Source organism: Haemaphysalis longicornis, unplaced genomic scaffold, assembly GCF_048455015.1.
Source record: "Haemaphysalis longicornis isolate Haplotype H1 unplaced genomic scaffold, Haemaphysalis longicornis Haplotype H1 scaffold_7, whole genome shotgun sequence".
NCBI lineage: Eukaryota > Metazoa > Arthropoda > Arachnida > Ixodida > Ixodidae > Haemaphysalis > Haemaphysalis longicornis.
This window is the reverse complement of record NW_027526422.1, coordinates 68,638,982-68,660,964: the sequence shown is the minus strand read 5'-3', so window position 1 is coordinate 68,660,964 and position 21,983 is coordinate 68,638,982. Positions and strand designations below refer to the sequence as shown.

The window sequence follows — 21,983 nt, the reverse complement described above, 5'->3', positions numbered from 1 at the left end:
CCGAGTGCATGTGCACCGTTACTGTACTCCCGGTTTGTCAAATCAATGTGGCAATAAAAACGCTCAGTAGTATCCCGGTTTTGTACTCTGCCGTTCCGCCGTCCTGGAGTTTTCTTTTTTGCCCCATCCGGTCCTAAACTTTCTGTTCTACTCTATTTCGCTTTATTCTCCTTACGTTGTTGCCAATGTTGTGCGGCATTTTGTGCACTGCCAAAAATTCAAGTTCGCTAGTACCATTTCAGGCTCCCCTCGTGGCTGAACACAAACTTCATTTGCTCACAGAAACAGCTGCACGAGCACACAAATGTTGAATAACGGGAACACAAGCAGAGCTGCGCATCTTACGAAAACATAACTTTATTTGGAAATTCGAAGAAAACAAAGACAACAATATGACCCCTTTGAGACTGTCGGAGAAAATGCTGTATAGTACAAAATGAGCGCGCGTTTCGTCAAAAATGAAGGAAAAAAATGAAAGAAACCAAACAAATATGGGTGCAGGAACCCGTGAAACGCGCTTCTGAGAAAACTTCCCAAGGCCTACAGGAAACCAAAGAAAAAGAGGACATGGCACGGAGATAGACGAACTAAAAAAAAAAAACGACGAAGGGATGACAAATAAATTTAACGAAGGTCCCAACGTGTTGTCGAATCCCTCAATTTTTCGCCGGAGTCTGGGCCTTCAGCTTGTTCCAAAGTTTAACCTGGAAGAGGAATAAGACAGAAAATATCAGTTTACAATATCCCATTCCCTGAGCACTGGCATGAATTGCCGATCGCAGTTTTAAAAATCAAGCTACATTAGCAGAGGACAACCATATTTTTGGCCGATTTCGATTAAATTTCTTCCTGCATCGAAAATCTATGCAAACTCCTGAGATAGTCGTTGGGCCATCTGAATATGACGTGCATTTGTAAAATGCAGTGGTTGCAATGCAGGAATACGACTCGGGAATCATACGCCGTTATGCGACGCAAAACACTTCACAGAGCCGAGTGCGCATGCGCCTGGCTTGGGTCATGAGACCAGTAGTTTTTGTCAGGCGTGGGCAAACAATTTTGTGCTAATCACAATGATACTAATGCCTCTACATTATTCGATATGCAATAAGGACTACAAGCCCCGATAACTTGTGGAAGTGTTCCGGGGTCATGTCGACACACCCCACATACTAAAAAGCTTCAAAGCAGTGAAGCCCCTTAGCCCAAACAGTAACCCGAACGTTATTTTTTTCTCCGTAAATTTGATTAAGAACCACGTGAGAGCGAACGAAAAATTAGCCACAGGAATACCTTTTGTTCTTATTACCTGCTTCCATTTTACGAGGTCAAGAATCTAGGTAATTATGACAGATCTTGCGTTTCACAGGTATTTTCAACTGCGACGGTAGAGTATTAGAGTGACGCCTCCCCATAGCTATGTGTTCTATCCACTGCATGTCACAAATACGCACCCAGGATTTGAAAACGTCAGGCGCTTTCCTTCGTTCTGGACAGCGCTGGTGGCAAACTTCGGTGGAGCCTCGCGTCATAGAGATGCATTGATTGATTTTGATTGATTGTGGGGTTTAACGCGCCGACGCAACGCAGGCGATGAGGCGCGCCGTAGTGGAGGGCTCCGGATTAATTTTGACCACCTGGGGATCTTTATCGTGCGCCGAAATCTCGTACACACGGGCGTTTTTGCTTTTCGCCTCCATCAGAAAAGCGGCCGCCGCGGCCGGGAATCGAACCCGCGACCTCGTGCTCAGCAGCGCAACGCCTTAGCCACTGAGCCACCGCGGCGGGTGTCATAGAGATGCAATGATCGAGTATGTACGCACACGAAGGTAAACTCAAATATCCGCGTTTGGCGAAGGGCTCTAATGGGCTTGCATGCACAGCTGCACAATAGCGTTCAGGCGCGGTTTGCACATACGCCTGCACCAAACACCCTGTCATGTTCGGCCATTTAGCCCTCTTTGTACTGGGTATATATATGGTACAAAATGGCGGCGGAGAAGCGGTTCCTTTCGCAATGGTCGCTACACCACCACGCACCTGGCACTGTTCGCTGCAGAAAGTCTGCGTCCTGCAGCAGCTGCAGACGAACTTGACACGCGGGTCTCCGCAGTTGACGCAGGCCAGTCCAGCTTGGAGCCAAGGCAAGAGCTCCGGCGCCGTCGCCGACAGCTTCGGTTGCAGGGAGAGCAGCTCGATGGGCACGCCTGCCTGCATGCCGGGCTGCAGGGCGAGTCGGAGACATATAGAATCACCATCATCATAATCAATGTCCTCAGCAAACAAATAGAATCATCATCATCATCATGATTGCCCTGAGCAACAGCCTGCTGGATGTCCTCTCCTGGATGAAGCCTTCTCCCACTGACTTCAAACTGTTTCTATCCTCGGCTGTCCTAATCAGTGCTTTGTCACCAGATCTTTCTCATTACTCCATCGGTCATACCCCAAATGTCCGTCTCTTGGTAGACATTTTTCAACCCTGGTAGTCCACCAGTTGTCAGTTCTCCGTTATATACAGCTTAACTTCTATTCCACCTTTTTATTCGAGGTATAAATAATGGCTTCGATCCGAGTTTGCCCCCCAATATACAAAACGCTTGCTGCCTACCATAAAGCGTTCTTCCTATTCTTTCCGTGGTTCCTTGGGCTCATGTATTTCTTTCAAGGCTCTTAGTAAGTACCCATGTTCTTACCCGTTAAGTCATCGCCTGGAGTACGCATTGGAAAAACACAATCCGCAAGGTTCAGCAGTTCGGGAAAGCGCGAAATATTCATGTACACAGAAGCGCACTCTCAGCACGCACACTCTCCAGTAAGACATTTTAGATAAGGTAAACCATCCCTATGCTGTTGTGAGACACACGCAAATTTACGACGCTTGCTTTGTGGTGACGCGCGCCCTCTAAAATGGGCATAACTACGCTCTCACACCCAAGAAAGCTAAAAAAAAAAGAAACAGCGGTGAAGCTGCATCGCTATAATAGTAATCGAAAATGATATTGCTAGAAGTGTGCTTACAGGGCCATCTTTCTGCAGGAGGTGGTTGAGGTGTTCCCAGCTGGTCGACCGGCTTTTGGCTTGCTCGAGCAGCGCCTTGTGGTACAGGTGCTGCTGTTGACTAGGCGGCAGGTTGTGGTGCTTCATCTTCTCGAGAAGCGCGGACGTCTCGGCCTGCGCGGCCGCGGCCTCCTTGTTCATTCGGAGTTGCTGGTAGAGGCTGTACGCCATGGCCTGGTTGTACATGCTCGCGGCCGCAGAGAGACCCGCCCGGCTGAGCGGGTAACCGGGGTTCATGCCGGATAAGGATCCGGCAGAGTTCAGGGCAAGGTTGTACTCCTCCTGCTGCCGGGCCAGCTCGGCAGCCAGGTCCCTGGCGTCCTCAACACGTCCTTGTGTCGTTTCGGCCAGCCGGCGGTGGGCGGACCTGGAGGCGACGTCGCTCGCGCCGGCCAAGGAAGCAGGTTCCGGTTTCGACAGCGCCGGCACTGCAGCTGCTCCCCCGGCCGGAGCACCATGCTGCTTGATGGCAGAACTTGGAACAGACGCGGCCTTGAGCAAAGCAGCGGTAGAAGACGACGACGACGCGTAGTCGCGCATCGCTTCGCGCTGCAAGTGGTGTGGTAGTCCGGATGTCAGCGAAAGGGCCGTTGCAGCCCCGTTGTGTGCGTTCCACCAGCTAGACACCGCGGCCGCACCGGCTGGATGCGCCCCTGCGGCATTGACCCGGGAAGCCGTGGCTTGCGCCGATGACCCAGGAGCTTGAGCCGGCGCTGGGACGGCGCCCTTGGGTAGCAAAAGTCTCGGTTGTCTCTGACCTTGCAAAGAGGACGAGGATGGGGTCGGGACACTGAACGCGGACTTCGACGGCGCCGTCGTTATCATAGAAGTACCCGGTTGCCTACTGTCGCGTGGAGACACCGATGTCATCGTTGTTGACGACGACACAGCTGCGCTGCCCCTGTCGTAAGGCAGCAGGCCCCGGCCGGGAGACTCCCGCTCTGACCCAGAGTTGGTCCGCAGCCGCTGTGGTGCGGCCGGGGCGAGCAGCGGGACGGGCAGGGTTGGCGAAGGCTGCTGCACTGCCGGCTTTTTCTGCAGAGGAGGATCAGTCTCAGACGCGAAGGTGCCCAGCGGAGACAAGCCCGACGTCGCCGTAGCAGCCTGAGCCACTATGCTGGGAACGTCTGTGAAACCGGGGCTGTCTCCTGAGGACTCGCCAGAGTTGGTCTCGGGGCCGAAGGCTCTCATGATGGAGCATATTCCCGGGTATTTGCTCTCGAGCTGCTTGAGCGCGTCTTCCTTTGCCGTTCTCAAACTGCTTATGCAGGCCAGCTCTTTTTCCTTGTACGTGGCCAGGATGGTCAAGTGGTGGATCTGTTTCTTCAGCTCCACGATTTTGGACTCGAGTGTGCTCATGCCCAGCTTGTTCTCCGGGAAACTCATGGGTGGCACGGACGCCATATTCGACGCTTTGACCAGGCTTTGAGGCGGCTGCTGCTGTTGCTGATGCTGCTGTTGCAGCAGCTGCTGCTGCTGTTCCTGATGCCTCGCAGTGAGGCGGGCGTTCAAGAGTGACTTGGCTTCGGCGACGATGTCCGTGTCACGCCCTCGCTTCGAGGCTTCGGTGGGCGTGCCCTCGGTGATGCCACCACGAAGACTGCGGACATCCATGATAACCGGAACAGGTGGGGAGGCCGCCTTGCTTTCAACTTCTTTTGGCTTTCGACTAGGGTCAAGAAGCAGGCGCTGAAGGATCGAGTCTGAGAGCGGCTCGGAGCTCGAGGTGCCAGCGCTGCCAGTGCCGTTGTGCGGGCGACTAGCGTTGCTGTCAGAGGCCTGGCCAACGCGCCTCTCACGCTCTTTAGACGAGTGGCCGCCATCTTCAGCGCGCTGTCCAGTGGACTGTCGAGAAGACGAGTAGTTGATGGGGGAGCTAGACGCCGCCGTCGGCTCCTCCTGTGCAGATTGACTAGTGCTTGTGGTCATTTGTGGTTGCACCTTGCCGACTGGAATGTCCGATTTCGCCCGAAAAGATGATTCTGGAACGAAAGATGGGAACAGCTAATTAAACAGGCCTACCTTCGTGCAGCGGGATAACATATATGACGTCTGCAATTTAATGAAATGAGAAAAAAAATTTACTTTTATTTTTTGCTTTTCAAAATTCATATCGACGAATTACTTCCATTTACGTTATTTTAATGGTTATACGTGCTACTTCCGCCAGTTATGCATTTTTATGCAAACGCAGGCCGTTACACAGTTGGGAATGTGGGGGCACACCGCAAAGAATGCCCCGATTTAAAAACTGGAGGTTGTTCAAAGGTGCGTTCTGTTGATTGCTAGTATTATTGCCTACATGCACTCACTGCACCGTCAGACACTGAAGCCGGAAGATAAACTTTCAGCGCGCTTTCAGTCCATCAACGAGTAATAATTACACCATAATATAAGATTTGTTTGTAGTAGGCTTTTTGCAAAGGGACTTCCGCTTGAAAATACCTGTCCTATATTTTGTGCACAAGAGTTTAACACAACCTTTTATAAAATGGCAATTGTTAACCGGGATTGCCGCTAAAAAAGGAGAGCTGAATCAGTTTTTAGTGTTCCCATCACCAGCTACGACTAGATTATAAAGAGTTCTGATTAAAAAAAATGAATCTGACTAGTTGCTGAACGTTCTGCTTAACAAAATTCAGCTGCAATTAAATTGGCCGCTTCACCATTCGCGAAAAGCAGACGAACTACAGTTGCCTCTGCGTATTTGTACTAGTCGTAAAAATGTGTTACACCGACATGAATCTCGTGGTACGGTAACCATCTAAACTTACACCTGCAAATATTACAGGCATCTAGTCATACAGTACCCTTATCGCTTTACATCTCGAACCAATAATGGCATTCTAGAATTATGTTACTCAAGTACGCAGCAACCAGGTCTGCTAAACTGACATTTGTTTCAGCCACCATTAGACGCCCACATTTTCACTGTTTTTCAGGAAAGTTGGAATTTCCCTCCGCCATTATGAGCAGCTTTCCCGCGCAATTAATGCTTTGGGCACAGTGTTAAGCGCAAATATATAAAATAAATGATTCCAAATAATGCAAACCGTTGTTTTCGAAAGTATATCACATGTACACATGAATCATGGAAGTGAAGGATATCATGTGTTATACAGAATACAGGCAGGAAATGTCACTCGTCGTGCCCCCGTGAGCTGATGAGCTCATGAGCTCACCAGCTCAATCGCAAGAGAAGGAACTCGTACATCTCGTGTGAGGAAATGTCAATACGTCAAGGGCCTCTACAGAAGGAGTATTGCGCAAACGAGGCATAATTGCAGATCCCTTTCACAGTGTGAAAAGTACTAGCGGAAGTCTTAGATACGTAGCCAGCAACAAGACGGTACAGCAGACGGTAGTCAATGTTGTTGCCATCCCCTAAGGTAGGCATGATCCAAGCATAAAGATGTTCACCGTCATCTACCAAACAAAACATTCAGAAAAGCTTCAGACAGCGACAGCACGGAGTACCCGCCGGCGATGTGGACATGAAGTTAAATGGGCTATAATATAAAGTAACAGCCCAAACCTAACTGCCAACGGCGAACGTTTTGAGGACTCAGAGAGAAGGCAGCGGATCAGAAAGAGGACAGTCCTTGAGACAGAGCCGTCCTCTGCTGTTTGTCGCTTCATCTTAAACAACGCTTTTTATGAAAACCTTCAAAGGAAAAGAGCGGCTACTGAGGAGTCAATTCGCGTTTGTAAAACTTGACGGCAGGAGAACGAAGGTGAAGTCATCAGGCCACTCCTTATCACCCCATTTTCACTCCCCTTGTTCTACAGGACATGTCACGTTACACGGTACTCCACAGGAACGGCGGATGTGTGACGTCACGTATGACGATAACGCCCCGAAACCGTCTCACGCGTGCATATCCTGTTGCTTTTAAAAACGGCATGTTCACCAAGGCTCATCAAATACCGCAGGCCCTTATTAATGGGCTGTGAGCGTGCCATTATAGCCTGCCTGCAGCCATAAACGCGACCGCAGTTCGCAGACAATTCGCGGCCGGGTAGCCGCAAATCCACTCAGCACCTTTCGTAAGTGGGCCGTGAACACGGCTCTCATCTGGCGGTGACTGAGCGTAGTACTACAGCAGCGGAGGCTTATCGCAACTCGTTGACTGACAAGTCCGGAGATAACAGTGTTTGCCGCGATGGCCGGACAACCCCTTCGCGTGCAGCTGCTGCCAACGGCTTTTTAGAGAGCCCTTATGTCATACAGGGAACTTCCATCACAATGAGAATTTAGGACAACCCCGCAACGCGAAGGCAATGCTTATGCTGCGTGGATGAATCACAAACCCGGTGAATTTGCATAACAATTAGAACCATGAAAATGTGCGAGACACCGCTGATGACGTAAGGTGAAGGACGGACGACGGGGAGTTTAGTGAAAACCACTCTTTGTATGGTCCGCTAACAGTGTTTTATGTTCGTTACCTAGTCCCAAAATTGCATCAATGATAAAACAGTTTCCTACCGCATGACAGCATCTCTGTTAAACGTTTTTCCCTTCCCCCGGACTGGGTCGTATGCTGGTGAACTCCGAAATTAATTCAAAATATCCCCTGTGCACTTCTTTTCCACTTTCTAAATCAATAAAGCACTCACGCACTCACGTTTATTGCGTGAAATTGTACCACGCCTCCTCAGAATGTCATAGTCCGATAAAGGAACGATAAAAAAAAAAAAAAACAAATGAGGCCCCTAGAGACGAGTATACGCTCCCGCCACCTTTCGCACGGCGACGTGTATATTACGAAAGAGGAAACGGAGCCCCAGTCCAACGGTTAACGCTACTTCGGTCGCAGTAGCAGCGGTTCCGTGAAACGCATAGAGCTGCGAATTTAAGCCTGCGCTAATTTCATCGCGTGAAACGCAGTTGGGGCCGGGCTTGGGGTCAACGAAAGGCGCGCACACAGGGAACATGCGAACTGCGAGCCAAACGAACAGTGCCCATTCTGCCAACAACCCCATTCGTCAGAGCTACTCCGTTGACGCCAGTAGTTTCCCAACGCGTCTGATCAAGATTGCCTTCAACCTGTCCAATCGAAATGCGCACGGAAAGTGGCAAGAAAAGGACCTGCGCGGTAAACAGGCGACTCTTTCAGAGCGCCGAAAGGGCGCGCTAATAATAACCTCGACTCTCCCGCGAACGCCGATTCGTATAAAAGAACCCAGATTCGGCCCATACTCCGTGCCGCTGGTACGCTCTGTTGTACCACATTCTGAAAACATGCGCGGCAGCGTTTGCGCGAAAGAAGGCGCCCACGCGGAGCACGGACGCAGGACGCGAAAATAGCATCGCGCTGCGCGCGTGGGAAGGTCATGAACGAAAGCAAGATCACGGCCGGACTTTACGTTCATCGGAAGAATACTGCGAACCTCACAAGTCGTCTGTACGGAGACCCACCCACTCCCAGCTACGCATCACGCTATTGGTTTATTTAGCTAGCTCATTCAGGCACGGTGCGCAGCGATGTGTAAGAGTGACTGACTTAACGCAACACAAGATTGATGCGAATGCATGAAGGGCTATCTAATACCGACCGCCATCAGGTATCTAATACCCACCGCTATCAGATATTTATTACCGACTGCTACCTTCGGGCATTCTGTTTAATACGAGAACGTATACAATACCTTACGACTGAAGACGATAGTCTTTTTTGAGATACCTAAGAGCGAAAATTTTGGTGTGTTTGGCACTAGAACCAGCCAGAAATGTTACTGACGAGTTTTTTTTTTTTTTTCGCTAATGGGCTACTGACCAGGGAATCGCTGATTTTCGAAGTGAAGGAGAGTGTAGAGGGGTGAAGGATAGGAAAAATGTACCGCAGGAAGTAAGGGAAGGAGATAGGGAAGACGATGGGGAAGAAGTGCAGCGGGAAGGGAAGAGGAGGAGGACTCGGATGGGAATAAGGGAGGAGTCCGATAAGAGTTGGGTGATTCTGCTGGGAAAGCAGGGGAAAAAAGACAATTGGGGATGATGGAAATAGTGCAGAGAGGGGAAGCGGAGTGGAAAGGGAAGGTAGAGGGAGCGAAGGATAGGGAGAGAAGGGAAGCGATGAGGGAAGGGAGGATAAGAAAGTGTACCGGGAGGTGGGAGGTTGAGGGAGAGGGGATTGGTGAAACGGAAAGGGGAGGAGAAGGGGCCGAGTAAATGAAAAATTAAGCGGAGCTGAAAGAAGGAAAAGAGTGCGAGGGTGAGGGAAATGAGAGTGTCATGATATGAGAGGAACAAAGGGTGGAGGGGAACGAGAAAAGAGATCAGGGGGTGAGGGGAATAGAAGAAAAGGGAGAAGTGCAGCAAGGGAAGCAAGGAAGCGGAGGAGGAAGGCATGAATCGAGCCTCCGGTCAAGGACATGTCTGACAGCAATTTTCGCATGTAAAGGAATTCCGGTATCCTCCACCGTGCCGAGTCGAGGGAGCATGTGGAGTGGAGGACGGACCACGGCCGCTGGATGAGAGGCGTGCGCTCTCATCCAGCGGCCGTGGACGGACTCAGACACGCCCACGAGGATCGGAGGCGAGATTGGGGTGGAGAGAAAGGGCGAGGGGCGAGTGACTGCCTGTTAAAGTGGAGAGAGAGAGAGAGAGAGAGAGAGAGAGAGAGAGAGAGAGAGAGAGAGAGAGAGAGAGAGAGAGAGAGAGAGAGAGAGAGAGAGAGAGAGAGAACTGAATCAGTGCTGGCCTGTAAGGGCAGAGGGATCGCGAGGGAGAGCGGGTGGGATGGTGGGGGTGTCTCCGGTAGTTACGCGCTGCTCCCCTCGGACACTCGTCGGCATATACAAACGCGGAAAGAGGTCCTAGCACAGGTGTCCATAACAAAGGGGCTAGAGAGGACTTGGAATTGAGCTCGCTCGGCGGGGCCGCCGAGAGCCACTCAAACTCAACATTGGCTAAACGCACCCAGCGCCTCCGCCGGAAAACGTCACAAACAAGACGTCGAACCTCCCTGGACGAGGGTTAATAGCTTTGGCTTTATTGCTACGAACAGGCTATGAAGCGGGTGTAGCGTCTGAGCGCTTTCCGAGTGCGTGCAACATATACTTGCCTCCGCCCGACAGTCGATGATTGAAGAGGATTTGATGGTGGTCAAATCGTGATTATGATGATTATGAGACATGTTCTGACAATACGTCCTCCCTCTCTGGGAAAAACGTTCTTTGTTTAAACATTGCCCATAATCATTCTGCCACCAGTAAAAGTCCGATCAAGAAATGCCGCTTTTCTGTCCATATGAAATAAAACGCCGACTTGTTAAAACACAATGTTAAACTCTCCTTCAAGTGAGAAGGCGAGGCAGGCTTCCGCGGATTTATTTCTGACGCCAAATGAGATGCTACCTTTTCAAAACAACCCCTGCACGCCGGATAGGTTATCTAATGGCGGCGACATTGCCCCGGCCAAAGAGTATACGCCACGAGCGGTAGACGAGAGCGGCGGCGCGTGCATATTTGCGCCGCCAATATCGATCGGTGGCCTTGGCCGCTAGAGGCGGTCACGCCGGAGGAAACCCGATACGCTTTCCGTCGCGCCGTCCTGTAACCCGTTCCGATAGGCAGTCTACGTATTCACGCGGAAGCTGGCAGCACTGCCTAAAGAGGTCCGTTTCTCTGGAGAGCTCGCGTGCACGTGGAGAAGCCAGAGTGCCGCGGAGAGTATTGCATAAGCACTGGCACACGTGCGATGTAGAAGCAGCGGGAGACGTGCGTGCTACTACAGCTTTAAAATACTAATTTCTTCTAAGTGGTATCCGGCAATTTCATACGAACGAAGGTACACGTCCTTCTCTGTTCTTTCAACGCACGAAGAAATGTGCCACGGCAGAACCGGCGCTTGCGGACTGGGCGCAGTATAGTCGTTGCCGCGACGGCGGGGACCATAGCTGGTGGGCGAATGAAGCAACCAGGGAGCAATGCCAATGAAGGACTAGGTAGTGCGCTAGGCGAGCGTCGAAGAATGAGCAACGGAGATGCCACATAAACTTGCAGACAGAGAGAGAAGGCCCGGTACAAGACACCAAAGCGCCACCAATTTCATTTCTGAAGTCTTATTTGCACCCATGCGCGCAGAAGCGCTCACAGAAAGCACGCTGCAAGGAAACAGCACTGATGACTTCAAATGTAGAAAGAATGGGACTCTCTCTCTCTCTCCTCTCTCTCTCTCTCTCTCTCTCTCTCTCTCTCTCTCTCTTCTCTCTCTCTCTCTCTCTCTCTCTCTCTCTCCTCTCTCTCTCTCTCTCTCTCTCTCTCTCTCTCTCTCTCTCTCTCTCTCTCTCTCTCTCTCTCTCTCTGCGCGTGCACACGACCACCGGCGTGCGGTTTTGTGCCTGTCTTGTTCAAGGTTCCCTGCAGGCATGTGCGCCCTCACCAAGGTGACAATTTAAAAGTTTGATCAATTTTTACTTAGCAGCAGGCCACTACTTCCTCTACATCACGGGAGGAAAGACAAGAGTTCACGTTCTACGCTAGATATTACATTTTAATCCCGATTTCACAATTCACACGCTTACTAGTCCAGTCCACCTGTACGTCCTTTCGCGTTCTCCGCAGCTGCCTTCATTAGCGCGTCTGCTTAAAGACCCTGTTTTTGTCCCTAATTGGAAACCATGAGTGAAAACACCCGCAACAGCGAACCTTCCATACAATGAGAAAAATATTTCTACGAGGACGTAAAGAACTAAAATATGAAAGCATGTCTGTTTTTTACGTCATTCGTCTAAATATTTTGGCGCTTGAAAGTCTTTTCATGTAATACCAACTAGCTCTTTCCCTGCTATATTTCACTGATATCTTCTTTTCCCTTCTTTACCTGCTGTTTCATTCTCTGCTCTCAGCCGTGAAGATTTTTGAGACACGGAAACTCCCCCGAACAATATTTTCGCCACTACCTTGCAAATACGCTTATTTTTGTTCGTCTAGGGCTTCTAACTGCTGGACCCAAAAGCAAACTATGGATTGTGTTATAGCAAATAAGGCTTTGTGGAAACATACCAGAAAACTGGCCTAGCTCCCGAAAGGTTGTACCCAGCAAACGTTTCCTTAAAGCTCATATCCAATATCCCTGGACACGTCTGGTTCCTTACTCACTCTCGATCCCCTGCAGAACCATCCCCAAGAACACGTCACCCAATACGGCAGAACCAAGTCAAACGTAACGACTACGGAAGGCGGAGAAGCATGGTTCAGTGGAAGATTACTACGGCAGGTAGCGGCCCCTATGAGCGCTTTTATCACGCATTTTTTCCCGCATGGCGTGAAACGCAGACGACATGGCTCGAGTATTGATGTCATCAATCTAGATATGCATTGAACTAACTCCCTTCGGGGGTTAAGAAAGGACCACACTCACGTCCGAGCACGTGACGTCCCAGAAAGCCCGTCCCAGAAGTGATGGTACGTTACAACGACTGATTTACTGGAGTTGTGCTCTTTCCTGCGTGCCACTTTATAGAATTTCTCGTTTCCTGCCGCGAATATGTGTTTTTGTCACTCGCATGTATGATTCAACGTGTAGTTGAAGTGAAGAAGACCTTTTATGGTGCTTCCCTTGAAATCTGTATTTTGATTCGAAATTCATTTTATTAAAGGAGTTGCAAGCTCATTATTAATTGGCTGTTTGGCTTTGCTATGCATAGCATCCATCGCCCAACGTATGCGTTGAGCAGTAGGTTTCTAGCAAGCCCAGAGACAATGCTGCAGCCACGGCAAGCAGTTCTGATGATGGAAACGTGTGACGAGCGACATGTGCAGCATTGTAGGGCGCATGTCATTACCTAAAGTGCAGGAAATCGTGTACGTGCCATCTGGAGTATGCCGTTTCGCGCCGCCGCTCGCAAAGCAGCAGACAGCTGTGGCCCACTATCTGAAGCGTCGCAAGGACTGGCCTCAACAGATAACGAACACGGCCGAAAAATGTGCAGCGTTTCCGGAATCCCTGGCGCTAAATCATCCTTGCTGCCAAAGCGGGCTCGTGTTACAGCCCGATTTCTTTTTTCCGTTTGCGGCAGTCTGCAGTCGCAGGTCCCGTTTCTCTTTCACAACAGGCACACTCGGAGTCGAGAGAGGATGTTTAAGCGAGGAAAGTACACGTACAGCATTAAGAGGGATGTCGTTCGCACAAAACACGGCGGCGCGACTTAAATTGCGCGCGATTCCGAACATTCCACTAGTAAAAAGCACAACTCGAACGCGCGAAAAATTAATAATTCCCTGCCCACGATTGCCCGACATGTCATGAACTGTTGACTCCGCACGTGTCTCGAACATCACTCCACTTTTTGAACAGTGTCGTTGACTTGCTTTTGTACTAGCTCATGCCTAGTATTTGTTAAAAAACAACAAACCTTGCTTCTGTGAATGAAAAACCCTACCTGCAAAGTCGTTGAAAAAAAATTTTTTTTTTGCACAGGCATCTTCGCGACACTAAAAGTTTGGCGTTTGTTCCAGTTTCTCCTCCTGCCGTCCCTTCTGGCTCTACCTTAAGAACTATATCCTTAGTCCCTGCAATGGACGAAGTAGTTGCGTGGCCCTTTTGTATACGCTGCATTTTGGCACTCCATCTCTGTCAGCTTGATGGTATGAGCTCCGGACTGCTACTATGAGTGGGACTAAAGCGTGGACAGCTACGCGTAATGCCATTGTCACGTCGTACGAAGTCTAGGATGTTTGGCAAGGCATTGCAAGAAATCATTGCGCTTAAAATGCGCCAAAAACGGATGAATAAAAGCGCACCATCAGGCGCGAGAACAGTGCCACGTATACATGAGGTACCACGCAGAAACGGAACCTTAGGTGGTTGCAAGATGTCACCACATTCGGCTGAACAAGGAATACCGGAAGAGACCTTCCAACTTCCCCTGGAAAGCCCAGCCACACTCCAGGTAAATAGCAATAGGTCTCCTCGATTTGTTATTTTGGACTGCCTAGAACTGCCTGGAACTGCTCAGTTATTGCTTTTTCCGTAGAATTTCTACGGCGAGGGCTGCCCCGGACTGCCCAAGAGCTGCTCCAGCGCAGCTCTCATTTATCTTGCCCACAGAATTCCTTTTGGTAGATTAATCCAGGACTGCCCTGAACTACTCCTGAACAGCTCTGACACATTTTTGCCGCCAGAATGTCTATTGCGAGAGCCGTCTCGGACCGCCCGCGAAGTGCTCAGAACTATCCTTTACTGACAAATAAAAGACAAGCATCGGAAGTTTGACGGTGCTATAGTAAGGTTAGAACAGCTCACCTTTCACCGTCAGATCAAGCGGCTCGAGGCCCCCGGGAAGGGCACCGCCGGCGGTGCCTCCTCCAGCCCTGCGCGCCATGGAGAGGTCGTTGGGCTCCTCCTTGACCACGATGACGTCGGGAGAACCCGCGGGGCCCGGAGGAGCCGTGGGCATCGACGCCGGCCGCGGACAGTGCGGCGAAACGGCAGGTCCGCCACCGTGGCCCGTCCGCGAAGACGGCGACGAGGAGGCCGCACGGCGTGGCCCCATAGAAGGAGGTTTCAGCGTCGCGCTCATCGGCAGATCCCCGGCACTGACCGGACCGTCGCACGAGCCGCTCGGCGGGGCGGGAGATCCTTGCACACTAAGGAAGAGAACAGAACTTTCAGTTGGTCAAGTACGTAACCGGTTGCAGGCATACTAAAATTGCACTAGATTCCAACCTAAAACATCAGGGTTGTTATTTTACCGGTTTTGCATTAGGGAGGGCCGCGTTCAAGGAAATTACTGTACACACCATTCAGACATCTTAATTACTATTCTACAGGTTTTGCTCCAGAGAAGCACATTTTCAAAGCAATGACTGTACATAGTACCCACACGCCCGCTTTCTCTCTTGTTTAGTCCCAAATACGGAGGGCAGAATTAAGAAATACCGAGCTGAGAGTTGAGATGCCCGAAAACACGTCTGGTAAAAGGTTACAAACGGGAATGAAAAAGCATTTTCAAGTGTCCAGTGCTGAAAATCGAAGCTTCCTGCGTCCTACAGATCACAATGAGTTGTGTACGACCATTAGGCTGCAAAACTTGGAATATACATATGTACGAATATATCTTAAATATACAAAAGAAAACCTCAAAGAGATTTGCCTGCTGCAGGCGCTGCATGCAAGTGCTACAGCTTCCATGTTCGTCTTTGCATACCATTCTACCCATACCGTCGGTTTTGTAGAATTCTATCTAAGCCTACGCTTACCACCGGGCTTTTAAGACAACCTAGGGGCTTCAGGTAGGGAAGCCGTAAAAAAGCAGTAGTTCCTTAAGCTCTAACTATACGCGGTTCTCGTTAAATGGCATTTGTAGTGAGCAGAACTCGTCTATAAAAAGTGGTACAATCTTCGTGAGAAGCTTCTAGACCATACCAAGGTTAAGCCAACAAACAATTCAGAATACAAGCTTAACTCGCCAGTGCAACTAAAATGTTTTATGCCAGAAAGCTGAAAAAGCACCTTTCGTACTGTCAAAATATTTTGGTGACAGTTAACCCGTAATCTGTTGCTTTTAATTCTTCGTGTCCAAAACGTTTTTAGCATAGCCTGCAAAATTTTGGAAAGGACTGTACGTCAGAGTTGATGCCGGCACAAAAGGATCCCGGAAACTGCCGATAATTGGCACGCTCATGTCAGAACTTTGCCCGAGTTCGGCAAAGCGGCGACACAAGCGTCAGAGATGCTCCCCAGAAACGCCAACAACGAGACGTGGCCACCATTTTCCCGCAATGCTGACCACGTTTCAAACACTTCGGGACAAATTTTAAAAAGCAGCACTCTTGTATCCCCCAAGTTTAACGCGAGTAGCAAGGACACATCAAACCTAACCTTGAACTTCGCGCAGATAGTGTTGGCGACAGCCTCCACGACAAATGTCAGGTTGAAACGAAATTAACCCAGAAGCGTAAAATATTTGGCAGCTGTTCCACGGGGTAAGGAAGCCGTCAAGGAATGCTCTACAAACGCCCCCATTGCCTTTACCATCATAGCAATTTCTATCAATCAATCAAATCAACTTTCAAATTTCAAAAGAGCAACTCTTATAAAGTAATACTGGCTTCAACAAAAACAGTCTTGTAAAGGGGATATCGTACTATTCGAATATTTTTTTCTACTGGACAAAATATCGCGCTGTTCTATCACGTTAGCGCTCCTTATAGTACAGTATTCGATAAGCGCCTTTATATATATTTTTTTTTAATTTTACGGTAAACCGATTACGGCGAGAAATTTACTTAGCCCCTACCACTAGCGCAAGAGGCACACCCTGAAAGGCACAATCCGAAGATTCGGAACCGTCAAGGATGTCGTCTCACCTGTGGACTGTCGCCGGTGATTTGAGAAGAGCCCGGGAAGTTCCGCCCGTGCCTCCTCCGGCGACAGTCGCGTCGTGTGTCCCCGCGTCGCCGTTCTCCTCGGTTAGACAAACGACACCCGTGTCTGCGGCAGCCTTTTCGGATTCACACACCGCGGCTGCACCACCCCCACGCACGGGGCTCGCCACGGCGGGAAAACCGCCCGACCGCCGGGAATCTGGCAACCCCGCGTGCACAGCGGAACACGCGTCCTTCTCCGCTTTGGTCTTTGTTAATGCTCGCAGTTGACCAGCGTCCGCTGTGCCCACCGAAGAAGCACCAGAAACACCTGCGTCATGGAAGGGCTCGTCAGTATCACAGATCATCAGCCGCGACTCGTCGTCATCGTCGTCGTTGCCGCCATTTGTCCGCCCGTCGGCGAGTTCGTTACGGAGCCCGTACGACGACTGCCCTCGCCGATCCTTAGAGTAATCAGCGCAATGTCCGCCGCCGCCAACACCACCGACACTAACCGCACAGTCCACGACGTCTCGCGAAACGTCCTGTGGACAACCACTCACTGCGGCCGCCATGGAGGTGAGTTCGCGAGGCGCATCCGTCACACTCGCCTCCATGTAGCCAAGCTTGGGAGGCTCGGACGATAAATAAATACTGCTATTCACCGGTGCGGAGTTGAGCTTCTCCGCGACTAGCACACACGAGCTACCACTGACGTCACCACCAGCACAACCACCAGAAGGACCTCGCGATTCGTCACTCGCCCCACGCGACGCGTCTTCGACGGCGGTAACACCCATGTCGACGTCCTGAGAAGCACCACCATAGGGTAGGCTGAGGGCGTCCGCCGAGGACTCCGGGTTGGAGCTTTCCGAAGTCAAGTCCACGGAACGACGCCAGCGCTTGGCGTCGGGAAGAGAGTCGGCACTGTCCCGCAGCAGCAGCCCGTTGTCCGGTTGGTCCGTGGAGGCACTGTCTTGCTCTTTCTGGTAGCAAGAACGCCGCCACTGACTCCTGGTGAGCATACGCTTACCGGGCACCGTCTGGCGCTTCCGGTAGCGCTTCCGGGGGGTCCCGTTGTCACTCGCCACTTCCACAGCTACCGGTGAACCACGGTCTGAAGACGAGCCATGGTCAGAGCTCCCGATGCGTCTTCTCCTGCCGCCAAAGCTACGCTCCTCGGGGAGCACATTGCCGAAGCAGAGGTCATCATTGTCGCCACCGGTAAAGTCCTGGCACCGGATTCCGTTGGATTCGCAGAAAGTGGTGATCACTTCCTTGATGTTGGCCTCAGACAGCTTGGACGGTATTTCGCACGACGTGTTCACGATTCTGTCGACCACGTCCCGCAGCACTTGCCTGACCGTGAATTCGACGTCCTCCGTATCACTGGCCGTTAGCAGACGTGAAGTCTCCATTGCAGCTCGCTGAGCCCTCCTCATTGCCAAAAGTCTTTTCGGACCTGGAGGACGGCCCCGCTTGCGAAATTTTTTGCAATCAACACGCAGGATTTTTCCTTGTTCGACTGTGGTAAACACGCTGATGAGATTGTCCAGTCCACGATCGGGCGCGTTGCAATCGGTCAAGGGCGCGAGGCTGCCAGTTGGCTGATTGGTACATTGAGGAACGTCGACCCCGTTAACGAGCGGCGCATTGTGTCCCTCAGGGAAGGTCGAGGGCATCGGTTGCGCACTTGGGCCCGCCGAGGGCGCGGAGGCATCCGCGTTGTCGCACACGTCATCGCAGGCTACGGCGGCACTGGAGGGCTCTCGGGCGTACTCCGCGCTGTTCGAACGGGATACACGACCCGGAGACCACTCCAACGCTTCAGTCCCGTCAGATTCGGCGCCGCTTTCGTTGCCTTTGGTGTACACTTCTTTGGGCTCACACACACTCGCACAGTCTTCGAGCGCTGGAACTGCGTCGCCACCACCCCCGTTATACGAATTAGTTCCTGGAGGCGGCGATGAAGTCTCGCGGTCGGTTTCAGAGCTGCCGCCCGCAGTTTCAACCGGTTGTCCACTCGTCGCACCAGAGTCGCAGGCTGTCGTCGCTGACGAGGCCGGTGTGCGCAGTTGACACTCTCCCGGAGCGTCGCAGTTGTGGTCGCCCCCGTCGCGGCGACTGCCACCGGCACTACTATCTTCTTTCGCGCAACACGGCCTTGTGTCCCGATAAACGGGCGAATCCAACGCTACGCCGCTATCAGCACGCCCGTCATCACAATTCTCAATCGCGGCCAGGCCACGGGCGACCTCGTCAGCGAGGCTATCGTCCGCGTCTTGGGAGATATCAGCCGCCTTTATTATTAAGCCCGCGCTGGGGCCGCACCCTTTGTTCGCGATATCGCTCTTTTCGGCGGAGGCGGTGACGGCGTTGTTGACGGACGACTGAGATGTTTTCCCTCGGATTTCCACATCACCGCTTGGCACTTGACATAGATCGACGCCTGAGCAACGTCCGTTTCCGTTCACCAACGGGCCGACCCTGTCAGTGGGACTGCCCGTTGTACTCATTTCGGCGTCTCGCGTTGGTCTCACCCGCTGCGAGTTCAGGGGGTCGTTCCGCTCGACATGAGCTGACTGTAGTGTTTGACTAGACGCTCTGGGCGCCAAGGAGGACGGTGTAAAATCCGGCTGGTAGTTGAAACCGAAAAAATCAGCAGCCGGCAGGACTATACCTGTCGGGGAGCTGCTGGTGGCTGTGGGTTTCGGAGGACACTCAGTGGATTCCTGGCAAGGAGCCCCCTTGGTATCTGGGTCTTGTTCGCAGATAGCCACTTCCTTGCCAGACGCAGGTGATGAGACACGCTCGGCGTCGTCAGAAGACGCGTAGAGGGCTCCGTATTCGTCCCGACTTCTCCTGGGATCGGTCTCAATCAAGAAGTTTATTATGTCGGACAGCTCTTCGCTCTTGTCCTCGTCTTCGTCGCTCTTGAGACCTCGTCGGATGGAGAGCTCGGGACACCCGTTATGCTTCGGTGACGGGGAGCGTCTACTGGCTTTGACCGTTGCAGTGGTGTCCTTTGAATGCCCTCGCTTGTGGCCATCGCGGGCCATTGTGGCCGACCTCCCGTGGGCCGCATCGCATTTTCCCGGTCTCTTCGTGCTGAAGGCCAACTTAGCCTCTACCGAGTCGCTAGAGAGGCCGCTGGCTGAAGTGAATCCTGGCAGCTTGAAACCCGTTGGGGACGCTGAGAACAACGATGGCGCTTCGGTGATGTCACGACTTGGAGCAGTAACCACTTTTTGTCTAGCCTCCAGCGCAACTCGGACAGTTTTATAGTGTTCGGGGTTTTATTTCACTTGATGTGAACGGTGGATCAACCGCGAAAAAAATCGCGGCCTGCGTCACACTCAGCGTGTCTTCCTCAAAGCTCCAAGTCTTGTCAACATCAAGCTTGGAACCCCTGGTGGCTTCTGAGCATGGTTGGGACCCTGTCAATGCTCTTGTGTAGAAAGCACCTGGCAGTCACGTCCGTCTTGAGAACGTCACAAGTGTCTGCAAATAAGAAATAAATCTGACATTAGGGCTTCCAAATAATAACGAATGGGTATAAATATGTCTGCATGCGTATGTTTGGTCGTGACCTTCCCCCGCTCATTCAAGCGAACGTGAACTAGCTCACCCTCGACACTAGAGCATATTCATCACACTGGGGGCTCGCACTTCTATTGCGAGATTATCGTACACGACAGGAATTACTACTACACCAACGTATATAAGAAGAGAAAAGGACTGTTCAAGATAAACAAAATTCTTTCCGAAAAATTGGCATTGATTCGAGATGCCTTTTCGTCGACCAGTTACAACTCAGCCCGATACGCGGGAGGCAAGCTGAACGTACGCATTTATGAAGCATCTAAAAGGTGACCAATTCAAGGGCCGGCAAAAAAAAAAAAATTCTTCCGCCACAACTCGTCACACGAACACAGTATGCGACAGTTTTAAAAAAAAAACTCACTGATACGTCCGTATTATTCTTTAGCTTCGAACTGCAATGTTGGCGAAGGATATAGCGTACCCATTTGCGAGACCCCCGCAGCAGATTTTCAATACGACAGCTATAATAGCAGCAAAAATTCCGCACATAAGAACATGGTAAAAAGTACACTTTGTGCACGGGAGTAGAAGAACGAGTTACTTATATCGAAACTGACCACTGCATGTGGCCCATAAACTTGCATCAATTCAACAATTTCCAATGAACATTTGACGCCGGTGTTTTGGCACTTAGGGTCGGTTCGCAATGTGCCCCGATCTAAGAAGCTCTGGAAACGCATCAAACATTTCTAAAAGTGCATTCACATGTGCCATCAAAAGTAACTGAAACACGGTCTCGTAAGTTTACAGGAATTTCTTCCTCCGGAAACTGCCTGGCTGCACTGGTGTGCGTTTAAAGTATAGTCCTGCATAATAGAAAAAAAAGCTTCCTGCAAACCGGTAATCATTGTCATAAAACCAATAAGACAAATATTTTATACCATTCACAAACCCTTGTTCCAATTACTTATTACGGCACCTGTAACTATTTACTTCGTAGTCAAGTTCTTCGAAAAGTTGTAAAGCAGCGAGGCGCCCAAGCAAACAGACGGGTAATTCAAACTTTTGCACCCGCGATCGACCTTGTTCTCGCAGCAGAACAGAGTCAGCGAGGACGGTGTATAGGCAACGGTCTTACGCTTATCCGAGAGCTGCGAAACGAACAAGCGCGACATTACGCAAACGCACCACACGTGTCAGGTTGCGAGTCTCATTGTCTGGAAGCCGGTTTAGGTTCCGAGAAAACAGATAACGTGATTCAGGCTCAGTGGGACAGCTTTCAAGACCGAGGACGTGCCAGCAGTCCCGCACTCGCAAGAGAATTAGGCTGCCCCGGTAAGGGCAGATTTATTTTAATTTTTTAAACACCTTTCATAATCAATGCAGAAACGAATTGCCGCGCATGTTAACTGACGCGCATGTTTATTCACCGACATAACAATAATTTTGCACCTTATGTCCTTGATTCTGTATTGTTTAGTTTCCCTGATTACTTTTAATTTTATCCCCCCCCCCCCCAACCCTACCTTTTCGTTCATACTTTTTACTTTAATCTCCGCTTTTTCACTTATTGTAACTTATTTTCGGCGTGATGTTAGGCTTGAAGTGTATCTTATTATCAAGAACATGCCTTCCACACAGCTACTTGGTTGGGATTCATGTCTGCCGTATTGTGTAAACAAACCATCATCATCATCACAACCTACCCAGGTCCATTCTAGTACGAAGGCCTCCCCTTTGGTTTCCAGCCACTCCTGTCCTGTGCCGCTCGAGTACAGTCTTGGTCCCCGAATTTTCTTATTTCATTCCTCTATCGAATTATCGGCTTTCCCTTTCTTTTAAACTAGCCTCATGGTATCCACTTGGTGGTCCAAGGGTTGACATTTCGCCCAACTGCGTGCCAGCCCAGGACCATTTCTTCTTTATCTGAACTATTATATCTTCAACTCTAGTTTTTTATCTGACCCAGGAAGCTCGTTTCCTCACCGTCAACGCTACTGCTATCATTCTATGACCCTTTGAGCGGACATGAGTTATTCTAGTCGTTTAGTAAGACACCAAGTTTC

General features: G+C 50.7%; 1 protein-coding gene across 5 annotated transcripts in view; it reads right to left on the bottom strand.

The window, feature by feature from the left end:
* Positions 1–341: 341 nt before the first annotated feature.
* The window catches only part of LOC144145855 (uncharacterized), a 328,427-nt gene continuing 306,785 nt past the window's right edge, over positions 342–21,983 (bottom strand). For all 5 annotated transcript variants that reach the window (XM_077677654.1, XM_077677655.1, XM_077677656.1 and 2 more), the window contains 5 exons: positions 16,378–19,875; positions 14,312–14,655; positions 3,022–5,042; positions 2,041–2,223; positions 342–704 (listed from right to left, as the gene is read on the bottom strand). In XM_077677654.1, coding sequence (XP_077533780.1) covers positions 657–704; positions 2,041–2,223; positions 3,022–5,042; positions 14,312–14,655; positions 16,378–19,433 — 5,652 coding nt within the window. In that variant the 5' untranslated portion in view covers positions 19,434–19,875 and the 3' untranslated portion in view covers positions 342–656. The remainder of the gene's footprint in view (positions 705–2,040; positions 2,224–3,021; positions 5,043–14,311; positions 14,656–16,377; positions 19,876–21,983) is intronic.